Here is a 17,411-nt window from a genome sequence, read left to right as displayed (position 1 = left end):
TTTTCCATCTTTCAGGGTCACCCCAATCTGGGGGTGAGCTCTGACAGGTCAGAGAAGTCATTTAAGGGCCAGAGGGCATCGAGAAAGAATTACCAAGCAGGTGGTGCTTCCAGCTAAACCCATCTCCTACAGTAACAAGGCATGTTCATACTCCCTTTGCAAAAATGCAAGCAAACAGAAACTGTGGTGTTGATATTCCCTCCTTATCACAGGAGCAAAACAGTGCCCAATTTAGGGCACAATCTGGGACAAGAGTGGCCTCATGCAGCTACAGCATACTATAAAATTTTGATCTCTTTTGCTCTCTGCTATTACAGTTGTTCAGTATCATAGAAAACAATGGATTACATGCTAGAGCAAAGATTTCAACCCTAACCTTCTGTGTAAGTAGAGAGTCTCAGCATTCCTGGAGCAGGGCTGGTGATCTGGGGGATTGTGCACCGGTGTTAGGCTAATGAGGACACAAATGCCCATCTTTCATGGGAAAATCTCAGGAGGGGGTCAGGGGGATGGAGAAGAAAATCTTGAAAAAATAGGAAATGAGAGCTTCTAACAGCTAGTGCTGTGACTGACTGATAACTTTTCCCAAAGCTTTTCTGAAGTGAGATCTTGTGTTTTCTGTAGGAGTTGGTTCATGGATGGTGTCGGTTCTGGTGAGCTTGTACTACAACACTGTTTTAACTTGGGTGATGTGGTATTTCATAAACTCCTTCCAAGAACCTCTTCCTTGGAGTGTTTGTCCTCTAAATGAAAACAGAACAGGTAAGTACACCTCCATGAGCACTGCTAGAAAAACATCAGACTGATGTCCAGTCAAGAAAACACACTTTATTTGGCTCTGAATTGTGCACAAGTCCTGGTTTGATTTCCTGTTAAAAAGGTACAAGAGTCATTGAGTCATGCTAGCTTACTCAAATTCATCATCCTCACCAGAACAACAATAGCTAGGAAGTCTGTGAGGCCTTTTGCTTGACTTTAAAATGGGAAACAAAATATAGAGGAAGTTCTGTTGCCCATTACAAAACCTTTACTAAGACTAAAGAGAGACAGTGCACATAAGCAGGATAAGGAAGAATGCTCTCAGGTTTTTAAAACTATTTTTCAGCTTCCTTTTTTTCTCAGAGCATGAGAGAGAACAAGTTCCAGGGCACAGCAAGAAATACCACCTGAGTAAAAGGCTAAGAAAAAGGCAAAACATAGTGGAATTAAACTTTCTTTTGGAGGCCTTAAGACTGTTCTATAGCAGGAAGACAAATAGACATCACAGGTTGTGGTGTGCACCACATTCCCTGTTCCCTTTTCTTCAGGCACAGAGCCTGGCTGGGGAATGCCCACCCCCCTGCATGAAGATGCCTGAAGTTCCTGTTCACAGAAGTGCTGGAAACTCAAACCAAAGAGGCCAATGCCTGGGTCTTTCCCCACCACAGGGCCATGACATAGCCAGGGAAGCCTGGACTTAGATGTATTCTCAGGTGCCTGGAGTTTGCTATGGCTCCAAAAACTTGTAGCTATACAGCTAAAAATTTCATTGCTTTCACTATGATTAGTTTAGATTTTACCTTACACTGTTTCTAATTAGGAAGTTATTTCCTGTATAAAATGCTGGTGATGTTCTGGTGAAGGTCTCTCGTAAGTCTCATAGTCTCAGTCTCCTGTGAGAGTTTGTCTTGCTGCACATTACAGACAGTGCAGAAAGTCCATTTCTGTATTAGATTTTGCAGCCCACAATTTATTCTAACACTTGCTACTTTTTATTTTTTCAGGATTCAATGAAGAATGCCATGAAAGCACCACAGTAAATTATTTTTGGTACAGGAAAACTTTGAACATAACACCTGATATTGCTGAGAGTGGCACATTCCAGTGGTGGCTCATTTTGTGCTTAGCAGCTTGCTGGGCAATTGTCTATCTCTGCACCATCCGGGGAATTGAAACCACAGGGAAGGTATGGAAAGGGTAGAGAAGTGATTGTCCCGCAGTTTGAAATCTTGCCCTCCAGATACCGAGTTTTTACCACAAGGAAAGCCTTTCCCACTTACCACACTGGCACCATTCAGTGTGCCCCTTGTCCAACAAATTGAGAACCGCAGTACAAGTGGCTTAAAATGATGCTTCTCTCCTTTTCCATTCCAAACACATCTGCTCTACCAGCCTTCCCTCTCACAGTTTTAAGAGCCATTTTGTTACAAATATATTCTGCAAAAGTACACCCTGCTTATGTGAAAGATGGCCATATTCATCTGTAGCTGTCTGATCTAATATTATTATTATTGTATTGTGGCAAGCACATTTCTCTCTCTCTCAGGATTTTTATAAAGGTGCACAGAGAGAAGTGAAAAAGAAAACAATTTCTATTTCTGCTCCTTGTTTTTCTCTTGTGGAATGTGTTTGGAGATTGTTTACCTAGAGCAAATGCCTGGTTGGATCACGGTGGATTGTTTGGGCCTGATGGCCAATCGGATCCACCTGTGTCTGGACTCTGGAGAACAGGGTCACGAGTTGTGAGGGAGTTAGATATGATAGAGAGAGTAGCATGTAGTTTTTAGTATCCTCTTTTATATAGTATATTAATGTATCATAGCATAATTATAATAAAGAAATCATTCAGCCTTCTGAAATAAGTTGGACATCATCATTCTTCCCATTGGGTTCGCCGACATCTACAACATTGTATATTGCAATAATTTAAATAGGATTGTTTCAACTTATTGCCAGTAACTCTCTGTCTTCTGACCTCCTTACTTTAGGCAATTTATGTAACAGCAATATTTCCATATCTGGTCCTGACTATATTCCTTATTCAAGGACTCACTCTACCAGGAGCCACTGAAGGTCTGATTTACCTCTTCACCCCTAATGTAAGTATTAGTATTAACTATCCTTTTACTCCTCCTCAGATTTCATACCAATTTCCAACAACAACTGGTTTAGATGTCTATCCAAGAGCTCAGCTAAGCTCTTTTTCTGAGATTAAGGGAATGAATTATTTTAATATATTTTCACAAGAAAATAAGCAGCAAAGAACTTAACAGTTCAGTAGTAAGCCTATCAGAAAATACTGGAAAATTAAGTTTAAGAATGCTATGGATGCCTCAGTCTTTAATGTGTAAGTGAAACTGATATACTTCACAAGTACACAAGAAGGATGGGATTTCCCTGCCACTGCTACAGAATTTCCACAGCTTGAATTTTTTAAAAATTCACAAAGAGAACTGAGGATTTATACTGTAAAGTGATTTTTTTGGGAAGTTGAAAGTAATTTTCTCCTGCCCCTGTTTCTTCATAGCATTTCTCCCCTCCCCCATATCTCTTCCTAAAAGACAGAACTGGAAAACAGCCCCTCTCCCATTTTTCTGAACTTCTCTTATGTTGAACTTCTTGTATGGACAAGAGTTCCAGATTCCTCCACATGCTGACCATTTCAGAAGCACCTTTCCTACACTGTCCTTGGCAGCATTCCCAAATGCAAAGTCAAACTGTCCCACTAAGTGGCTGCTATCCACTAGAGGCTCCTCACAAGTCTGCCTTCATGGCTAAAAAGCTCCATGAATTGGTGGGGGTAGAGGAGGAAAAGCAGCCCTCACTGACACATTCTCAAGCATCCGCTGGCCTCCACAGCCACAGCAGTGCTTTAAACACAGAAGCACTGGATTTTTCCTTTCCTTTCCTACAAGAACACAGACATTAAAGAAAACATAAGCCAAGAAGCTCACAGATACTTTATATGCCAGGCTGGAAAGGGACAAGAGCAAGAAAGAGAAAGCTCAGATGAGACACTGTTTTATCCCTCTTTCTACAAGCCCAGTAGCACAGACACCCATCTAAATGCTGCCAGAGCTCAAGGACAAGGTTTTTACAGAAGATCAGCATATTCAATTGCATTTTTGAAGGGCCAGACAGGACTATAAGAGCTTGGTGCAATGTCTTAGGGAAGAAAGCAGCTTTGACAACACAAACAAAACACGCCGTGGCCTGTTAGCAGTTGGTCTCAGCTAGGCTGTCAGGTTTCTCTGGAAGAGCTCAGGCATTTTTGGAATTTAGTTTGCAATGATCCTGAACTGAATGCAAGAAACTAGATTTGCTGTACTTACAAAGCCTGGAGGTATTGCAGTGCTGAGGAGGAGCAGATCATCGTAAAAGAGCCAGATGGATTTGTACACTGGCAACAGAAGTCAGAATGAAAATCCATCTGCAGTGAGCCTGCAGCTGATGGTTACCTGGTTTGAGAAAGCAGATCCTGGGGACATCCTTGAAAAGTCATCTGAAGATGGTTCTAGTGATGTTCCTATCTACAAATGTGGAAAAGCTGATGCAACAGCCTGGTAAGTGATACCTGCTATCGGTGTTGCCTTTGCACAGAAAGTTAGTGTAAGACAGATGGCTTTGTTAAACCAACCTACCAACTGCTACACAGGGTTATGGGCACTTCAAGGACTTCAAAAGCATAGTAAGCACACAGCTTCAACATTGCCCTTCTCTCTTCATCCCCTTACTCCACAACTGCAGTACCAGTATTGCCTTTGCTGTTAGGCTATTCCCACCCTCCCTGTGAGCAAACACCGGTTTTTCTTTTACACTTCTCCACAGGGAATGCCTCAAAGTAAGTTGTATAGGAGGGCTGTTAGGCAGAGATTTACTTGGCCCACCCAGGCCACATCAGTTTACAAAACTGTAAAACATATTTCTCAAATATGTGCTGTTTTCTTCTTCTTTTCCTGTCTTTTTGTAGAAAAAGTTTTAGCAAAATGAAGTAAGAATTAAATCACCTACTGTTTCTTTCAGCTTGCTTCTAAAACAAATAAAATCAACTTTCTTGACATTCTTCCCTGATTGGAGGCAGTATTTTCCAACTTCTTTCTAACTCTGCAGTACACAGTACACCAGAAATGGTAGCTTCTCTGTGACAGCTGCTACATCCATTTTCTCGTAACTGTGACACTTCATTGTTGTTCGTGAAAGTCTGTGAAAGTCATACGTAGCACAAAAAGTCCCATCTTACCCAATTTCAACATCATAACTACCTAACTAAATTTGTTTTTCTAAACCACAATTTTTAAAGTTTATTTACTTTCCAAGTTTGTATTTTAGTTCTTGTTAATACATACCACATATAATAAAAGCATACATAAGAATTTTAATTATGTGAGGCTGTGTTTTTATTTTCATGCAAAAATACATAATCAGCTTTTGTCATCTGACACACTTTCCACCCTAAATTTCAGAATAAATAATGACTACTTCTTTTCATTGACTTTCAGACATAGAGAAGTCTGATGATTCATTCACCTCAAAATTCTTGGTTACTTGGAAAATGAAGGTGCCAAGAAAGCAAAAAAGTATCCTGAAGTGACACCTGAGGAGAAAGCAGAAATTGTACAACGATGAAGCCTGGAACAGACTGGAACAAGGAACTGGAACAGACTTTTGGAAAGGTTTTTGGAAAATAAACAACCAGAGGCAGCAGAAACAAGATTCCATCATGCATCAGCAACAGTCTGCATGGTTCAGCTTCAGGGGACGCCTGTGTCACCTAAGGAATACAAATGTCTCCTTCTCCAGCCTCTTTCACATTTGAAAGAGCTTCAGAGATTATAAATATTTGGAGGTTCTCTAGCAATGAACAATTCCAAGAACTTGGTTGGGCAACTGTTGCCTGTGCCCAGGACTCAGCAGCTATTTAACATGGAGTGAGAATGCAAAAAAAAAAAAAAAAAATAGGCACCACAGGCCCCAAACCCTCTACCCTCTATTCACAAAAACATTAGCAGTTTTTACACCAAAATTACACATCACAGGGACCCCAGTAATTTTTAATTCTGTTTCTGTCTGTGCTTCACGTATTCAAGAATCCAAACATCTTACCACTCATGAGGGAACAATTTCCTTTCCTCCTTACTCCCATGTTCATTCATTAATACTGATTGTATATCTTCATCCACATGTTTCTGGCATCAGCACATTTTTTCTTCTAAAGATATGCTTATAAAATCTGTATGCCATATAAATATAAAATAACACTTTCAACAAATTGCTGAAGACCAGATAATAACATTGCCATGGCATGCTTGCCTGCCCATTATCTTTTCAAGTTTGGGGGTTCATTAGTATCTTTTGGAGTCAATAAACACACTGCACCTAGAACCAGTCTCAACTATGTCCAGACTCATTTGCCAAAGTTCCCAGTCTGAAAGCCAGACTTTTAGAAGTCGCATCTGTCAGCATCAACTGACTTGGCAGCACTTAATCAAAGTGTGAAGGCCACAGAGACATGTGGGTGCCAAGTTTCTGCACTGCAACAGCACATGCACAAGGTCCTGCCAGTGAGCACTCTGGCCTTTGAGGGCTTGACTATGATCTTTCAAAATAAACCTCTAGAAGGGTTTGCCTTTGCTGAAGCATTTCAGCCAGCAATGGTTCCACGAATCTGCTTGCTATGTTGTGTTGGTGACACGGTTCTGCTGTGGTCAAAGCACTGGCCTCCCTGTGGAGAGAGCACCTGCAGTAATGGCATTGCCTGAATCCATCCACACCAAGGTGGACCCATTGTTCTTGCTCTTCAAGCTCAGACCAGCTTCAGAGAAACCCAAAATGCTATGAAGGGTCTTCTGACATACTTACCTCTCACTCCTGCGTATGTTCCCAGTCATGGACTCGGATCACTAGCACAGGCACATAGACACAAAACACACAAATTGTCCTGCATGACTGGGATGCAGATTTGACTCAGACTGTTGTAAAACAAAGTGAAATAGTCCACAGTCCCAGCATTACATTTGAACTATCTGGCTTTTAAAATATTCTCAGCAAAACATTCTTCTATTCTCCATCCTTGAAAATAGATCAAAGAGCAATTCACATGGTAGGGTATAACACACCACTTCTTAGTTTCTGCAGGAAAGTAATATTAATTGATCATATTTACATTTTACACATTACTCATGTTCTATCTCTTTCTTTTATATAGATTTCAATGTCAAGACTCCTTAGTGGAGCTATTTAAAACTGCTCAATGTTCACTGTAATCCACCAATCATTGCTTTTTAATTTACCTTCCTGTATCATACTGCCCTTACAACAAAATTCAAATTTCACTGTCAGTTTCTCCTTTTTTCTTGTATTTCCTATGCTGACCTTCTTTTATTCCTGTTTTCACAGAACAGATAGCAGATGCTGCTCTTAATAACTGTTCTCTTCTTGCCTGCTTGTGCTTTTAGTCACTTCTTTTAATTATTTTTTAAGTAAATTTAGACAGCTACGGAATCACTTCCCGTCTTAAAACAGTGAAGGTTTAGTATTTGTTTATATAGTTTTAGGAAAACAATATTCTTTAACTGCAGTTTAAGTATGTGAATTTTTATAAAAAAGAAAGTAATTGAGGAAAAAAGTATTTTCCCTATCGTGTTCCTAGTGTCTATCACTTAGAACCACATTTTTATCATCAGACAGATGAAGCGTACAATAAAGAATAGTCTATAATTGTTGCACACATTTAAATAGCCTCATTGATACTCTCAAAAACACCATTTTACTGACCTGTTTAGTACCTACTCCCATTTTCATAGTATTTAGATGGCAACACAGCTCAAAATTTCAGAAGTGAAATAACAGATGAGCTACAAGAACTGCAAGAGAAAAATAAATTTTAGTTTAAGCCTAATACATGCATTTCTTCCAATTATTTCAGCTGAACAATTTGAAAAATCCCCGTGTATGGCTTGATGCAGCGACACAGATTTTCTTCTCTCTCTCTTTGGCTTTTGGAGGGCTTATTGCATTTGCAAGCTACAATCCAACAAAGTGAGTAGAACTACAACCTTTATTAGCTGGCTGAATTCTTGCTGCGTTTTGTGCAATTTCTTTAAATTTTCAAAATGTTTTCCTTAATTTTTAAAGGATCCTTAGAAAGTATCTGTCTTTCTAAAAGGCCCACCAGATTTTCTAAGAGAAGGGGGAAGGGGAAGGAGGGAGAGAAGAAATTAAAAAAAAAAAGTTTGCACAAATAACTGCATCAGAGATAAGAAAACCTGCCTTTTTTAATCACTTCACTTGTTTGAATGCTATCTCTAGAAATGACTGTGAAAAGGATGCTGTGACAGTAGCAATTGTGAACAGCATGACATCTCTCTACGCTTCCATCCCAGTCTTTTCTGTTTTGGGGTTTAAAGCAACCACAGCATACTGGGACTGCTTGGACAGGTGAGAAAGCTGAGTTCCCAAAGTTATACTGTGGTTTCAGTGCCTAAATAGATAATGTGATAATGTGTTATTTGAAAGACATGTATTTAGAGAATTTATTTTAATTAGAAAGGAAAAGCATCTGTATGGAGAAGTTTAATGTAAAAATATAAAGTACTATGGGACTGAGTCAAGGATGATAATATGTAACAATCAAGACAAATTACAGAACAATCCATTTCAAGTAGTCCATCAAGGTTTGGACCTTGCTCTCAGGCTAGCATTAGTAGTAAAAATCCCTTCCTTTTTCTAATTCACTAGAAATTTATTTCACTAACTTATTAAACACATGTAGTAGAAATGGTCTGGAAACCTGATAAAAATGATTTAGAGACTGAATCTGCATAAAGTACTCAGAGTTTCTGTCTGAGACAACATTAAATAGTCTGAGTATTTTCCACTATTTTATATATAAGCTGTCAATTAATATTTTCCTTTATATTGTAAATAGCAGCACAGAAAGTAAACACATCTTTGGAGTATCATCTAAATACACAGCATAGCATTTCCAGCCACATCATCTGCAAGCTTTTAAACTAAAGTTTCAATATGTTGGCTTCTCTGGCAGGAACATTATCAGTATCATCAATGAATTTGATCTTCCAGAAGAAAGCATCATGCGACAGAACTATACATCCTGGATTAGTTTTTTGAATTCATCATATCCAGAAAAAATTGCTGGACTCAAACTGAAAAGCTGTGATCTTCAAGAATTTCTTGATCAGGTACCATAACTGCTTTCAACAGGTAATCCTTAAACAAAGTTATGTAGAAGGATTGGTATCTTCCTTTTTCCTTTCAGTACATGTACTCTGTTCTACCTGCAATGATATATTACACACAATCATGCAACAAATCAATCTTTCAACATTTGACTTAGCAATACTGCTGTAGGATAGTCTGAATGTATAGCTGTTATAGCAAACAAAAAACCACATTATTACCACAAAACTGATCTTCCAGGGTGCTCCCACCAGAAGTCTATCATGGACACTAGATTCAGTCCTAGTTTGGTTTACAGAAATAAGCATAATGGGGGAATACATCTAGATGAAAGATTATAGAAAAAGGATGCTGAATGGGAATTTCCTAAATCTGTATTTAGGAAAGTATCAAAAAATCCATTACAATGTACACTGTTCACCACCAAAGTACATCATGAGTGTCTCCTTATTTTCCAACCTTCCTATAACATTTTCCCTACCACTAAACACAGACGTTTCTTCTCTGTTTTCTTGTCCTACCTCATTTCACTTGCTCCAGGGATCCTGGTTGGCACAGTCAGTGTGTGCTAATGCACGACAGGCCTAACATGCAATAATGGTAAAGTAGGCTATTTCACTCCATGATGGAGAAGTCCAAGGAAAACATTCCAGCCCTAGTACAAGTCAGTTTCTTTTGTCTCACTTCTGATGGCATCCATTTCTCATTTACAGTTTGAAATATTTTACTTCAAAGTTATAACAACATTAGCATTTTTCAATGCTTAGATTTCAATATTGTCCTTGGGAGACTAAATCAAAAGAAATTTGGTTGAAATTGGCTTTTTCCCTATTAGTCTTTTCTGCCTTGGCCATTATAGGGGGTTTTGTGACCAACAATTCACCAATTCTCTTGGTGTTAAGAGTAGTGATCATATCCTTATTTACACCTCTTTCTTTCCAGAAGCTGCTACATCATAGATTTTTAAAAAGCACATTTAAGATGTATTAGCAAAACAATTTCTATTACAATTACAACTCTCCAGTCTGCTTTACTCGGAACCCATCTCTCTGTGCAGGCTAATATTATGCTCTGTGATTGTCTAGACATCTCTAGAACACTTAAAATTAAACTCCCCACTGCCCATTTCCTCAACTGCTGGCTGCCACAGAGGCCACAGGGTGACCAGCAACCTTGACTACAGGAAAGGACAGCATTGTTATATTTACTTTATGCATGAGAAATGACATTGTAATGTGTATTTTGATCTGTTTGTGAATTCTGCAGAGTGTCTCAGGAACTGGCTTGGCTTTCATCGTTTTCACTCAGGCTATCATCCTCATGCCAGGCTCCCAAGCCTGGGCCATCCTGTTTTTCATAATGTTGTTCAGCTTGGGCCTTTCTTCGATGTTTGGAAACATTGAGGGTGTCTTCACTCCTCTTCTAGAGCTTCAAATTATACCTAAATCAGCACCTAAAGAGCTATTATCTGGTAAGGTATTTGCTTTGTTCAAAGAAGGTGACTTCCTTATAGATGCACAAACTACGAACTCCTTAATTAATATCACAGAGGAATTAATAATTAGTAGTAATAATTTAGCTGAATGTCACAGTGCAAGTAAGGACAGTGGATTGTGTTTACAGAAGATAAGCCGAGAGATGAGGTAGCAGTTATGGCAGTAGCTGTCATGTGACAATATTATATTGCCTTTGCCAGTTCTTTTCTGAGTTTGCAAGTTCAGCTGTTCCAGTCTGAGAAAGCTTGTTAAATTGCTATTCTTGGAGTCCAGTCCACTCTGAGCTGTTTCAGTCATCAGAAAGAGCCTTACCTTCCCTTAAGCCTTTGGCACTGATACAAATCACTTTAAGGTACCCAGTGACATCAGCTGGTCTGCCATAACCACCTGCACTTGAACTTACTACTGTAAGAGAGGACATCCACCCCTATTTCACCCAGGTCTATGCTGCTAGAGATTCACATTTACTGTGAATATGTCAGAGTAGAAAATTACCACTTGAAAAACGAGGAATGAAGGTGTGTGATCCTGTTCTGGCACCAGAACTGGAATCTTTTCAACCAGCCACGTGTATTGAACAAAACCTGCTCTTTAAGAACCAGACTCTATGAGAGTCTGAGAGATCCTACTATGAAACTGGTCCAGAAAAATCTATGGCAGTTACAAGTAATGGATTTATATTTCTGCAATGTGCCCTTTTAAATTCTTATGGGAAATGTTGCTGTCATGCCTTTTGTAGAATCTTCCTGTGGCATCTAAATAGTATCCCTAATTTTACAATTCTTCATGTAGAAACAAATTTATTCCCAACTTGATGAGTTAACAATATTATTTTTAAAATGATTTGCCAATTATGAACTAAAAAAAAAAAAGTCTGGAGCCAACATTTTATGGAATTGAACCAAATGCCGTCTCAGGGTTAGAAGCAATTAGCAACACATTAGAAACACGTATAAACCGATTTGTAGCCTGTGTCTGTGTCCATCAATACCTTTATTCCCTCCTTTCCTTCCTACTTTTTCTCTCAATTACCCCAAATCTGAAATTTGGCTAAAGGGGAACTGGCTGTACAGAAGTGTGCTGGAACCCAAATGATACATGCTGGAACATAAGGGACACACATATTTGTGACTCTGGGCTCTTTAAGGAAACAGGGGCAGAAACCCAGGGAGTCCTTACACTTCCAAGGTGGAAGTGTCACACTTGCCTAACTGTAATTACCTGCCTGCGGTTTAAGCCTATGGCTACATGGAAATGAGGGACTTGAAACTCACTACAGCACTCAAAAATTAACACTGGGTCACAGCACAGCCCAGGCTGTCTGATGGAAGGAAGTATGAACAACTGAATTATGCTCTGAGTTAGATGAATGTATTCCTCCTGCAACAGTAGTGTTCTTGGCCAACACACAGGGGAAAATTGAGTTTGGGAAGTGGTATTAGCTTTCCTAATGAGAAAACAGCTTGTTGTAACTCCATAGAGAGGGAGAGAATAAAAATTATTAGAATAAGAACAAAGCAATTTAGAACAAAAATAAACCTGCCAAGTTCACTACTCCAGTAACAAAGATATCCTTTTTTCTTCAGGTATAATATGTCTAATTAGCTTCCTCATTGCTCTGTGTTTTACACTGCGTTCAGGGAGTTACTGGATTGACATTTTTGACAGATATGCAGGTTCAGTACCTCTTCTAGTCATTGCTTTCTTTGAAGTGATTGGAGTTGTGTACATCTATAAAATTAAAAGGTATGTTGGAAAGAGATAGAATTTTTTTCTTGTAAGACATAAATGCAGCTCAGGTTGCAGTAACTTTGACCCTGACTTGATTTGATTTGGTGCTAATAACTGAGATGTCTTCCTAGCATGCTATGTTTGTTGCCTTAGCAATTTTGTCTTTTTATTTTAAATATCTGAATAGTTTACAGAACTGCTGCAATATAATAATTTATTTATGCTTAGAAACCTTACACTAGGTGCTCAGGTAATTAAACTGACAATGTAAATTGGTCATTAATCTCTAGTATGGCTCAATAAAGACCTACTTGAATGATATTATTATTTACTCAAGTAAGTAGTGAGTTATTAAAGAATGGTGTGGAATAGAAAAGATTTACAGTGCAGTACTCTGTATTTCCAACTTACAGGAAGCTATAAAAAAGGGAAAGTGTTACCACTCTAGATCTGACGTCATCATAAACATGCCTTCTTTTACAAGGTTCAGTGAAGATGTGGAATGGATGACTGGACGAAAACTCAATCTCTTCTGGCAGATCACATGGAGGTTTATTAGCCCTCTGCTCCTGCTAATTGTCTTCATGGCCTTTGTTACTCTTCAGATGCAGAAGCCCCCAAGTTACACAGCCTGGAACCCTAAATATGTATGTGCTCAAATATTTTTAGAACTTTTAAGGAAGAATTCTCTATTTTCTTCCCTTTCCAGATCCTTTAATATCATTATCTACTGCTGACCATTGAAAATAGCCTGAAGTGATGTAGTGCTCAGAATGAGAAGGCTCCAGTGTGCAAAGAGGTTACACATACTAAAACATGTCTCCTCTTGAGGTGTCCTGCTTATTCTGTGCTCCGTATCTCTTACAGATGTGTGTAATGCTCAGAAGTGTTGTAGTGAAACATTACAGACATTCCATACCCACAGGGGGTTCAGAGGTAGAACAAATGCCTGAGCAGAGCTTTAGAGCTGCGTAACAGGTGTTAGGGATGAAGGCATTTCTCAGTGAGAACTTCCAATATCACTGGGGCTCTGGTGAATATATGAATGTGTACTTTAGACAGGCAGACAGTGGTCTGAGTACAGTGTTGGTTAATTCAGCAACAAAGACATGTCCATGCTGAGAACATTTGATCTTGATGTCACTGTCTCACATTAATTGCAGTTTCTTTGACCCCTCTCAAATACACCCTTGTGTAGGGGTTTGAAGATCAATTCTGTTCTTAAACTATATGAGGATTACACAGGAGCAGTGTCTCCCTCAAATGCCATCAAATGTCTATCATCTCAAAATTCATAGCCACAGACTTGCAGAAATTGTTTTATCATCATTCCCTCAAAATCCCTGATACACATCTTCCCTATCTGACAAAGAACATGCTCAGTAATTATTGAAACCAGTTAAGCTTTGAGTACAACAAGAATGAACATAGTTTAACCAAGAGAGGGTGAAGATTTGATAACACTTTGGGCAATCCCCATATCCCTAGGAATGTGTCACTATTCCAGCTATACATCTTTGAAAGCGTACAGCATTTAGAGCTGTCTATAGACCCACAAGAAGGGTTTGCAGAGGACACAGCAACTGACTGCTACTGTAGACAGAGTAGGACTTGCTATCCTTATGAAAACAGTGAAAGAAAACAAAAATAGAAGTCATAGCAAAATCTAAGTGTACCTATGAATTATTTCTTTTGCTTGCTTTTTTATTTCCACAGGAAGGTTTTCCCATGAAAGAAGAGAAAGTTTATCCACCTTGGGTACAGGCCATTTGCGTGCTGTTGGCTGCCCTTCCTTGTGTGTGCGTACCTCTGGTAGCCCTTTTCCACCTGGTCAAACAAAAGCGCAGAAGCAAGAACCCAAGCTTTGTACCACCAGAAGTTTTCTCCTGTCAGGGGGCTAACAGCAACCTTTCTCATCCAAAAGAATAAATATCTATTGTACCTGTCTGTAAGCAAAAATAAGACAGCCTTTGTTACACATTATTAGCTGTCATTTAGTATCATCCAACTGACCTGGTATACACAGTTCCTATGCTTACAGCAATCACTACACTCTGTAAACAATGCTGTTGTGTTTCCCTAAATTTCAACCAATTTCACAGCTTCATGTATCTCTCCAGCCAGAATTTGAAGTTGGAAAGCCTATTAAGTATTGTTGCTGGCTTCTGTCTTTCTTCACTTTTAAAAAACTGGTCTGTTCCAAAGGATCAGCAACATAAATTGGAACACAAGCACCTACAGTTTCATTCACTGCCCTATCCCCCTGCTCCAGGAGATGCAAAGTGGGAGCCCTCTAAGATAAGGACTGATCTTTTCCACTACACTCTAATTTTTATAAATCCCTATATACACTTAAACAGCAGTCATTTTGTGATTATTTCATATTCTCAAGCATTGCAAGGAGCAAAGATAAAGCATCAGCAGATAAAAAGAATGTTAAGTAAAATTCAGCACTTAATTCTGCACAAATATCTTATCTTAGCAGATTCCAGAATTTATTCTAGTAGAAAATACTGTAAAAAAAAAAAAGTCCCCATTTTTCCCCCCTTTATTTCTCATACTGAACACAATAGCTGAATAGCATAACAAAAATGCAGATGTATACCAGCCTTTCCATGAGCTGCAACCTTATAGGACATGACAAGAAAATTAAAGTTTACTGAAAAACAGGATTTCCTGTACTTGGCTCCAGATCCTGGCCACTCTGTAGTGCTGGGAGATGAGGATTCCTCTTGTCATGATACTCGAGGAACCAGCAGCCTCTGAAAAAATATGGAGAAAGTATGACAACACCTTCAGGCTGAGTAATTGAGTCAAGGAAGAGAAAGGATTAAGGCTATAAAGCTGTAAATACATAAATAAGAATTTTTAACTAACTAAAGCATATATTTTATATTCACATTTCTGACTACAGATAGCTAGATGTTCATTAAAATCCTACAGGCAGCAGGTTTAAGTAGTCAGAGGTCTGTTCTTAAACAAAAACACATCCAATTAATAGAGAACGAAGCTGAGAAAATAATTAAACTAGATCTAAAAGACTTTCAAATCTATGAATCCATCTTGAGTTACTGTCACAGTATCCAGACTTGACTTTTGAGCTGTCCCTTCCATTCACCAGAAGGAAGACTTGATGGATCACCGGACATGCAGTTCAACCCAGGACAGGATTCTGGGGGAGGACAATTTTCAGCTCCAGTAACTACAAATGATGGCTGGGAAACACAAGCTGAAGTTATTGTTTAGCTCAAGTACGCATGTAGAAAAAAGTGTTGAGCAACCCTTGCATGAACACTGCTTATCTGTTGCTAGTGCACTTCCAGTGTTACCTCTACCAAAATTCCCGTGCCAAAACTGTAGCCTTATTCTAATAAAGTTAGTGCTACAAGCTCCCCTTCTTATTCATTAAGAATAAGAAAATAAGTACATTTTCCTCCAGAATAGCTCGACTGTGTTACTTGAGGGAGCACGTGCATGCAAACACTTTCTGCTCACTCTTTCCCAATCTTTTATCTCCATATTCCATCAAATCTTCTTTGCTCTAATAGCCTGCCGTGAACTCATAATGTTCCAACAGACAAGACCTTCTAGAATTGTCTAGGCTGCAAGAACCACCTGGGTTCTTTGGGGGTAAATCAATAAAAGACACAAACACAGCCATGTTGATGTTCAGCCTTAACCAGAATCCACAGCCCTAAAACAAGGAGATCAATCGCCTGTTAAAGGAAAAAGCCTCAGAAGGAGCAGTGGAACAGCACTATAAATAAGGACACATCCAAATTAACATAATACAATAAATACATAATACAATAAACTGAAAACAGATGCAGAAAGAAAAGCACAATCCTTCTGGAACACAGGCAGTTTCCTGCATTGTGAAATTTGACACCTACCTCAACCTGAGATTCCCAGTCCTTGCTTCCTTCCCAAAAGGAAACAGTGGAGAGAAGGACTTGTTTGATGGATGCATCCAAGACACTGTGATCTACCCTAGAGAGGCATCTATCAAATTCCTTCCTCATAGCTCTGTAGACACACTAAAAACAAATGTCAAGCCCTATTTCTCCCCTTCCCCATTTAAAACCCTCCAGCAAGTTCAGCTTCCTGAGCGGTTTGCAACACTTGCAGCACAGGGAGTTACATTCAGTGGTTTAGCTCTCCATCCCCCTACTTACCTTCTCTTAAATACTGAGACCTTAACCTTCACTGCAGATCTCAAAGATTTTGAAATTTTCCCAGCTGTGTAATGATTGTTGAAAATCCACATTACAGATTCAGAATGCTCCTCAGGTAATTCCTTTAATATTTCTAGATTCAAGTTGTTCACTCTACCTAAATATTTCCCATCAGCAGTTGCTGTTTAATGCACTGCCTTGCTACCAATTAAGTAGACTATATTTTACCACCACAATGGATCATACTATTTCTTTTAGAATAGTTCTGTGCCAGAATAGCTTTATGGAATATCTCTACCTTCCCAACATTATAAACAGCTATTTTTAGACCACAAATTGTATGTCCCTGCCATGGTTAATCTATTCCTCACACATATACTCATAGTATTTTCTTTCCAATTATCATAAGCCACAGCAGCAACTTCATGTTTCCAGTACAGACTGCCAGTTCTTCTTCAAATCTCTAAATTCTCCACTTGCTAAAACACTTAACAGTTTCACTTTACTTTCACCTGCCTTTTTGGGGGAAGGATATTTTTAATGAAATAATATTTTCTTGTGATTTCTACACTGTATTTGTATCTGTTTACAAACAGCTACTCTTTAGAACTGATGACTCAGCCGGTAATTGCTGGGAAAGGCAAACATCAGCTTGGAGAATTGCAAGCATTACCCTGTATTCATTTTTATAAAGTAACACCTTCAGCTGAGACCACATCATAAGTTTATATTCTCACAGAGAAAGATAGGCTAATCCAAGCCATTGGCAAAGTTTACATTCCCTCCTTTCTTCATGTTGGAGCATCTTGCTGTCTCTTCTTGCCACATGATCCCATAAAATAAGGCTTTCTGCACTGCCAGGCCTCTTTTATGCAATGTTGTCCCTGATTGTGCTCCCTAATCCAGTATCACTCAGACCACTGAGGGGCATGGGGGTGCATTTAAATGTTTGAGCTGCTGGCTGGAGAGCAGAAGTCTTGGTCTTCATCTCTAGTAGGAACAATTGCTCTGTGACTTTTTAAAAATGTATTTTAAGAGTGCCACTTCGCAG

At 39.0% G+C, this 17,411-nt stretch overlaps 1 protein-coding gene and 1 long non-coding RNA gene across 6 annotated transcripts in view; one reads left to right on the top strand and one right to left on the bottom strand.

Moving 5' to 3' along the window:
- LOC137476741 (sodium-dependent neutral amino acid transporter B(0)AT3-like) overlaps positions 1–14,941 on the top strand; it is a 25,973-nt gene extending 11,032 nt beyond the window's left edge. For 2 of the 4 annotated variants that reach the window (XM_068195054.1, XM_068195073.1), the window contains exons 3-12: positions 625–762; positions 1,764–1,945; positions 2,748–2,858; positions 7,685–7,797; positions 8,068–8,196; positions 8,804–8,960; positions 10,225–10,429; positions 12,041–12,200; positions 12,670–12,832; positions 13,902–14,941. In XM_068195054.1, coding sequence (XP_068051155.1) covers positions 625–762; positions 1,764–1,945; positions 2,748–2,858; positions 7,685–7,797; positions 8,068–8,196; positions 8,804–8,960; positions 10,225–10,429; positions 12,041–12,200; positions 12,670–12,832; positions 13,902–14,114 — 1,571 coding nt within the window. In that variant the 3' untranslated portion in view covers positions 14,115–14,941. Of the gene's footprint in view, positions 1–624; positions 763–1,763; positions 1,946–2,747; positions 2,859–7,684; positions 7,798–8,067; positions 8,197–8,803; positions 8,961–10,224; positions 10,430–12,040; positions 12,201–12,598; positions 12,833–13,901 lie in introns of those variants that run through there. The other 2 variants (XM_068195063.1, XM_068195082.1) reach the window with 2 other exon arrangements.
- LOC137476759 (uncharacterized) lies at positions 12,124–17,411 on the bottom strand. Of its 2 annotated transcripts, XR_011000572.1 has the most exons (4): positions 16,079–17,411; positions 14,846–14,947; positions 13,862–14,131; positions 12,124–12,185 (listed from the first exon to the last, which is right to left on the bottom strand). It is a non-coding gene; the product is annotated as an uncharacterized lncRNA (long non-coding RNA). The 2 variants fall into 2 exon arrangements; XR_011000571.1 differs by having other exon boundaries at positions 13,862–14,947.

This window comes from Anomalospiza imberbis, chromosome 1, assembly GCF_031753505.1.
Source record: "Anomalospiza imberbis isolate Cuckoo-Finch-1a 21T00152 chromosome 1, ASM3175350v1, whole genome shotgun sequence".
Taxonomy (NCBI): domain Eukaryota; kingdom Metazoa; phylum Chordata; class Aves; order Passeriformes; family Viduidae; genus Anomalospiza; species Anomalospiza imberbis.
The sequence above is the reverse complement of the archived record's forward strand: the minus strand, read 5'-3'. Positions and strand labels throughout refer to the sequence as shown.